This window comes from Curcuma longa, unplaced genomic scaffold (genome assembly GCF_044706935.1).
Source record: "Curcuma longa cultivar G26 ecotype Majalengka, Jawa Barat unplaced genomic scaffold, ITB_CL_G26_1.1 contig_17014, whole genome shotgun sequence".
Lineage (NCBI taxonomy): Eukaryota > Viridiplantae > Streptophyta > Magnoliopsida > Zingiberales > Zingiberaceae > Curcuma > Curcuma longa.
The window spans coordinates 1-8,224 of record NW_027430489.1 but is presented as its reverse complement, the minus strand read 5'-3'; the positions used below and the strand labels follow the sequence as shown (position 1 = coordinate 8,224).

General features: G+C 36.6%; 1 protein-coding gene across 1 annotated transcript; it reads right to left on the bottom strand.

The window, feature by feature from the left end:
• Window positions 1-1,754: 1,754 nt before the first annotated feature.
• Window positions 1,755-3,239, bottom strand: LOC141816502 (uncharacterized). Its single transcript, XM_074704271.1, has 2 exons — window positions 2,295-3,239; window positions 1,755-2,207 (listed from the first exon to the last, which is right to left on the bottom strand). Exons 1-2 carry the CDS (start codon window positions 3,237-3,239, stop codon window positions 1,755-1,757), a joined length of 1,398 nt encoding a protein of 465 aa, XP_074560372.1.
• Window positions 3,240-8,224: the final 4,985 nt, after the last annotated feature.

The following is an 8,224-nucleotide window of genomic DNA, read 5'->3' as shown; positions in this document are numbered from 1 at the left end:
TTGAAGAAATTTAAGATGCAGAAAATAATACTGAGGCCTTGATGAAAATTGAATAGGCATCACAAAGTGTTGTGGATCATAAGTTTGTTACACAAGAAGTTGTGGAGCAACAACATATTCAAGTAGATCAAGCTCTATGCAAATCTTATAGGATACATCGTCAACCTAAGAGATATTCATTTCTCTTTTTGACCACGATGATGTTATACTTATTGATTTGAATGAGCATGATGAGCAGATACCTAACAGATCCAAGTGAAAGTCACTGGACAGCTGTTAAGAATATTCTTAAGTACTTATGAAGAACAAAAGAATATTTTTTGATATTTGGAGGCGATGAGGAGCTCGCTGTAAAGAGTTACGATAATGCAAACTTTCAAACTTACAAAGATGATTCCAGATCACAGTCAGGGTATGTATTTTGCTTGAATGGTGATGCTGTGAGCTGGAAGAGTTCGAAGCAAGATGCAGTCGCAGATTCTACAACATAAGTCGAATATATTGCTGCCTTTGATGCAGCAAAGGAGGTTGTTTGGATTCGAAAGTTCATTGTATAGAGCTCGGTGTGATTCCTAGTATAGCGAACCCAATATACTTCTACTGTGATAACAATTGGGCTATTACGTAGGTTAAAGAACCACGCTCTCATTAGCGATCCAAACACATACTACGACGATTTCATCTCATTTGAGAGATCATTGATAAAGGAGATGTGAGGATATGCAGAGTACCGACTAATGCTAACATCGCGAATCCTTTGACTAAGGGGGTGTTTGGTTTAAGGTTCATATAAATGTTCCACTGTGTAATGGACAGATGATGAGTGTTTAGGTTTAGATGATGAATGTACATATGAGGTTGGGGTAACTGGAAATTGGGGGTTGGCAAAAAGGACCTATGGAGGTCCTTTTTACCAACCTGAAAGTTTAAATTATACATCTACCCTTGTGAAAAATATATAAAGATTTTTTAATTTTTTTAGTAAGGATAAATAAGTAAATGGACATCCAAAATACAACTCAACCTCATAGTCACCAAACACTCCATTTACATTTACATTTTCTCAACCTTTTCTCAACCCCAACTATACATTTACATATTTTCAACCCCAACTTTCCGTTGAAAAAATACAACTTAAAACCAAACATCTCCTAAGGTTTTGGCATAGATGAAGAATGATGGTCACACTAGGTCACTGGCAGGGGTGGAGGCTTTAGCCCAGGGGCCCATTCAAAATTGCATAAGAAGATTATTAGTGTTAATCTTAGAGCTAATCATGAGATGATTGACTAAGAAACTTTTCAAAGATCATGGTAACAATCTCCACGTATATCTATCAACCTAATTCCTATAGATACTCAAGTAATTAAGTGTGTGATTTAGAGATTAATGAAACTCTAATTTTAATACTTTTCTATTGTTTAGTACATACACCATTAGTAACTTAAGCATCAAAGAGATCGATCTTATCAGAAATAATTTATGGTGCCTGGCCTCTAACATTTATTTTTGGGTGTGCAGATCGAACTAAATTAACCTCCACTTTAATAGCTACGTACCAGATCAGTCGGCAAACATTCACATCATTACCTCTGCATCCTCTATCTCAGCATTCATCTTATTGGCAGATTCTATGAATTACAATAAATTAGCAACACTAAAATTTGTATTGATCGATTACAATAACCTCCACTTATTGCTGCCTCTGATGAAAACATTTGTATTCATCGATTACAATAAATTAATTAGCAACACTAAAATTTCATTTCAATGCAATTAGTGATACTGGTGGATACTTCGACTAGAGACTCATTGGAAGCTAATATATCATTGAATTGCTCTCTGCTGGTGCGACTTTTCAGCTTTTGCAATCCCATCTGCTTTAATTCCTCCTCCATCTCTTTCTGATTCGAGAGAAACCCTTCAAACGTCTTCTCAGGCATGATCATCCGTAGTTTAATTAGCTCTACATCTGTAGAGCCATGCAGCAAGTGATCATCCCTTGCTGTTTCATTGGTGTTCTGTATATGCGTAGAATCTACACGTATATCAAACTCGGTATCACAGTCATTGCACTTCTCTAGAAACTGAGTCAATATCATAGTTGACGATTGATCTTTCAGATCGAAGTCGAGGTTGAAGATCACGAAGTCCTCTTTGTCTTCCGGACAAATAAGTCTATCAATTTCGTTTTCTGCTGCTAAACCCTGTCAATCAAAGCAAATTATGTTAGAGTGTGCATAGAGATTAAGAAAGTCAAGTTTATCGATCGATGATCGATCGATCTCTCTCACGTTTGGGATCGTGCTAGAATTCAGCATGAGCCAAGCTTCATCGATTCGAAAAGAAGTTCCGAGAAGCTTCGTCAATGCATCTGGAGGATCTACCGGCGGATCAAGGCCGAAAAGTAACGAGGCGTTCTGGGCCTTGGGAGCTTCGATGTGTAGCTCAGCGGCGACGTTGACGATGAGCGACTCGAGCTTTGGGCAGCGGACGTCGATGGTGCGGATGCGGGAACTCTTGTGTAATAGGACTAGATGCTTGATGGAGGCGGAGTGGATGCTTACGTTGCTCGCGTCGTGTTCAAAGCAACGGATGAAATGCATAGTCTCGAGGAAAGGGCAGGAGGCGAGGAAGGCGCGCAGGAAATCATTCTGGAAAAGAATGCAACGTTCCATTTTGAGAGAGGTGAGATGGGTGAGAACGATGGGCTGAAAGGGGCGGCCATCAAAGCATCCCACCATGATTCTGTGCAACGAGAGACTCCTCAGCGACTTGATGCCGAAGAAGTCGGAAATTCCCCCGCCGTTGAGTTCTTGGACGCCCACCTCGACTTGATGCCACCATCTGATCGTGCCTGAGGTTTCGAGGATGAGATCTTGGACGCCTGCCTCAACGAGGTCCTCGAGGAGCACCCGCTGGAGGCGTTTGGATAAATAGGTGATGTCGCGGAAGACGATGTGGCATTGGCGGATCAGGGCACGGGGGAAGGTGAACTGTCGGTGGATGTCGACGCAGTCGAAGGGGCACTCGACTTCGAGGCGGAAAGAGTCGAGTCGGGGGATAGAGGGGAGGAGGCAGCGGAAGCGGGTGCAGACGGCGGAGAGGGCAACACGCTGCTTGATAGGGAGGAAGGAGAGGATGGAGATGAGGAGGTCGTCTTGGAGGGAAGTGAGGAGGTCCTCAGGCTCAGGCGCGCTTGCCTGCTCATGGCGGCGCTTGTAGTGGCCCATCGTCATCAGGCGAGCAAAGGCGTCGTCGGGAATCCGGATCCAACTATTCTCTGCTGCATGGAGGGTTGCTATTTAAAGGAGATGCCGGCGGTTTTAATTAAGTTACCGAAAATATAGCAGATAGATATAAAATATATATATATATTTTTGTTAACAAATCCAATCAATATAATATAAAAAAAGGGTTTTAAATCTTTGGAAATAGCAATCTAATACTTATTAGCTTTTTATCCATTAATAATTTTATAAGATCCACTTATCTTTGTCAATATTGTGAAGCAGTTTAAGAAGGATTTCATATAAGGTCCGAACAATTACGTTAGAGAGGAATAAATCTTATGAGAAGAATTGGTTATTAGATTTAATTCATTGTTTTAATTTTTACAAATCTTTTACAATGCCAATTAACTAAAATTTATAATAAAATATCACTTATTTATTTTTCATTCATCAATGATCTTATTTCTAATCTAATGAATTTAACAAAAGTATATATATAATTTTGTTAACAAATCCAATAAATATAATCTAGACCAAAATACGGTTTTAAATCTTTTGGAATAGAAATTAAGAAAACATCTTATGAGAAAAAGTAATTATTAGATTTAGTTTATTATTTTTTATTATATTTGTTTATTATGTAACAATTAGAGTAAAAAATCTAACACTTATTAGTTTTTATCCACCAATAATTTTATTAATTCTTTTTTTAATAACATCCACTTATTTTCATCACTATTGTGAAATAGTTTAGGAAGGATTCCATATAAGGTCCCAAGAGAAGATTTATGTAATTTAACTTTTATTTCATTTTATTAAAATTTATTTTTTTTATTAATGTAGATTAGCTTTGAACCATGTTAATATTCTTTATGTTTATTTGTAAGTTTATATTATTTTATGAAGAGATAAAAATGTATAAATTCTTAATTAATTGATAAATCTTTCATAATATTTAAAAATTTTGATTATTTCAATTAATTTGATTAAAAATTGAATTAATCGATTTTTTATCGATTCAATTGTTCAACTTTTATTTGAAAATTCAATTGTTTTGGTTATTCAAAAAAATCGATTTAGTTCGATGTCGATTAATTCAGTTCGATTTTAACCAAGTACTCACTCCTAACTATCATACATACTTTTATTGGATATGAGCATTATATGTTATATAATTTACTACTAAGATGTTATGAGTTAACAAGGGAGGGCGAATAGTTTTGATTACTTCATCTCTTGAACGTGTGCTTGTCGTTTGAATGTGCAGTCAGAATTTTGATTCAAACTTATAATCACATGTACAACTCTGGGATTTATTTTGTATTCGTATCCTATGCAACTAATACAAGACATACTTCTAGTAATGTCCCTCCACTATAAACTTTTCCATTTTAGATACCTTCCGGAAGTTGAGAAGCCTCTGACAATATGTTTTTACAAGAACATAGTAATAAAACAAATACAAAATATAAAATATAAATGAAATCGAAAATGACTTTTTCAATAGAAACTTACTTGGGATGCTTTCTTGTTCCTTGAAATTATTTTTTATTGAACCAAAAATGCAATAGAATTTGCTCCAAAACTTCCAAGAACTAGCCATGGTTGTGAAAAACTCCTTTTAAAGCCTTTAGGTGAGTTGATTTCCGCTTATCAATCAACTGATCTTACTCATCGTCGATTAATATGGTCTCTAACTTGTTGAATGTCGACCTTTAAACTTTCAGAAATCTATCTGATTTTATCAATTATTTGAACACCAGTCAATTATTTAAACATTAGTCGACTAATTCTATAAGTTGAATCAAGCATATGAGTTGATATACTTATGTTCGACTTTTGATCGATATCAATCGATTGATGCAACTCATCAATCGACTTAAGCAATCAAATTTGACTAACTTCTATTTGTTAGAAACTGACATTAGTTGACAGATATAATCCATCAATCAAATCAAGCAATCAAATTTGATTTACCTCTGATTGCTTTTGATCAACATCAATAGACTGATACTCATGATCAATCGACAGATATCGAATAGCAAAATATATCTCTAAACCAGCTCTGTTTCACATCAAAGATCACCTCGTTCTAATATCTGAATAAAAAATTATGGTATTCGAAAGTTTATTCTATCGTTTCCCCATTACTATCAATCAACTAATACTCATGTTTCAGCTTTATCAAAGGCGGATTCTCATCTTGTCCTCCTGTATCAAGTTGGCATTAACCTACCATAACTTTCTTTATCCGATATCCGATTGATCTTGACTTGTCAAGACTTTCCATAGCCTAACATCCGGATAATCTTTACCTGTCGGGACTTTACCCTTACTTAGCATCTAATCAATCTTGACTAGAGCCGAGGTTGAAGAACATGGTGTTCTTTTTGTATTTCATTTTAAGGCAGTTTGAGCCGGAAATCATGGCAGAGGACGCAGCAGCACAAGGGTGCTCCATCTAGACTTTTTCAATCTGATGTGGAGTCCATTTAATCTATTAAGATTTTCATTGTCTATCCGATCAATCGTGACTTTCTTATTTAGTAATCTACACACTTAATGAATACGTCAAATCTTAAATGCTTAATTTTAAACTTTTTATCAATATCAAAATATATATTCAATTATCTAATTTTTTTAAACTAATATGATAACTATTTCGACGGCTTAGTTCATTTTTAAAAAAATGATAAATCCCAGTCAGTCTCATAGACTCAATCCCTGGGGGTGGCCAGATTTGACCACGGAACAAATTTCTGGATTTTATTTATTTTAGATTAGACTTGACTTGGTTATTTTATTAAATAATCTTGAACTCCATAAAATTTATCCCCGTTTGGCTTGTTTATCATCTAGAGTAAAAATCCTCAATTCCTCATAAAGAAAGAATAATTTCTCATCTATTCCATAGTTTTTAATTTTTTTATTTATTATAGATATGCCAATTTTAAATATTTTTTAATCTAATTTTTTATTTTTTAAAAAATGGTTCATATATAGATAAAATAAAAGAAGTTAGACCCCTCAAATGTACAATCAAAAGACCAGTATCATAGCCCAGACAACACTAGCCTTTGAGCACACATATATGACCCATCACACAAGAAATTACATCAAACTCATGATACCACCAACACTTAGACACCATAGCTCCATATGTCCACACATCACAATACTTACATGCTCATCTACGGGCCATACAAAGCACCATAGTCCACAAAACCAATCTCATCTCAGGAACAGAGCCACAGGCAACTTGGATGCTACCGTGGCATGAGATCTACAAACCGATACACATGGACCTACACCTTGCGAAAAATCCAATCAAAATCTGGGATAATGCCTTGATAACACTTCGATTTCGTGCCTCCCATATATAGTATATCAAGCTAGAGATGCCGAGGTAGGATGCCTTGGTTTTCCGTCGCCCATTCTTGCAATGTCGCCCAAGAACCTGTTGCATCTCCTCAAAAGAAGTAAAATTTTATCTAATACCGAGCCAATGCTTGACCATGCCCCATACCTCACAAACCTTATAGGATATTCAAAAAACAAGTGGTGGTTGATTTCTTCATGAAGTTTGCATAACTCACACAACTTGTTAGGCTCATACTCCACGCGATCCTTGGTTCTCAAGTGTTCATTTGCTAACATCCACAAGATAAATAAATGCTTAGGCATAACTTCTGGCCTCCACACCACCGGACTCCAAGCTACCTCCAAACCCCGTGGCATGAAAAAATGATAAGCAATAGAAACCCCTTTTTTCCCACCAACAAACCAATCTATCATAACCATATTAGCCCTCCCCACACCATTTGATCTGTGGATAATCTTGTCTCGGATTTCAATAAGTCTTTAAATTAGATGAGAATCCAAAAGCTTTGCATTCCATGCTCAAAAATCTGCATTCTTAACATAATGACGATGAACCCAATTCACCCATAGAGAATTCTTCCAAGATTGTATGTTCCAAAGTATCTTACTTAGCAAAGCTTCATTCCATGCGTGGAGATCCCGAAGACCATAGCCTCCATCCTTCTTTGATAAATAAATTTTAGACCAAGAGATAGGAGGCTACTTAGAAGACCACACAAAACTTCAACAAATAGCCTTGATCTTTTCAATTACCCCACTTGGAATTGGTAGCATAGATAGCCAAAAACATACCATACCTTGAAGAACTGTGCCCACCAATTCTAATATACCGGCGTAAGATAACGTGTGCTTGAGCCACACATTAATCCTTCAAGTGATAGCATCCAAAAGTGGGAAATGCCATGAAGTTTTCAGGACAATACCTCAATGCATAGGTCAAATAATAAAGGAGAAAGTGGATCCCCTTGCCGAAGGCCACGCCTTCCACTAAAGAAACCATACACCTTACCATTCAAAGATATAGAGTAGGAAATCGCAGTAATGCATTCCTTAATCCAATTACAAAATTATTGGGGAAAACCAAAACCAACAAGCCCCGAAAGAAGGAATTCTCAATTAATCATATCAAATGCTTTCTTTAAATCCACTTTAATCATGCACTGAGGAGAAACACGCTTCCTTGCATACTTACGAAGCAATTCTTGAGTCAAGTAGATGTTGTCACCAATAGACCTTCCCTTAATGAAAGCACTTGTGCCGGGTCTAATAAGAATTCTAAGACAACCGTTAATCGCCTAGCAAGTATCTTTGAGATGATTTTATAAACCACATTACGACATGAAATTGGTCTAAAATCTGTAACACTCACCGCATGATCGCCCTTCGACACAAGCAAAATCAAAGAGTGATTCCATTGCTTGAGCAGTTTGTCACCCTGAAAAAATTCTTGCACAGCTGCAACTAAATTGTTACCAACAATATCCCAAGCAGAGAGAAAGAATTTTGAACCATATCCATCTGGACCCGGGGCTTTTCCACTTCCAATGTCGTGCAAGGCAGCTCATATTTCTTCCACCTCCACCGGCTTGCAAAGTCCCTCAGTTTGGCTC

Bases quoted from the DNA above. Each gene is read 5' to 3' on its own strand.
- LOC141816502 (XM_074704271.1), bottom strand. From the start codon at position 3,239: ATGACGATGGGCCACTACAAGCGCCGCCATGAGCAGGCAAGCGCGCCT. The intron at 2,208-2,294 runs GTGAGAGAGATC...TTTGATTGACAG, and splicing joins ATTCTAGCACGATCCCAAAC to GGTTTAGCAGCAGAAAACGA.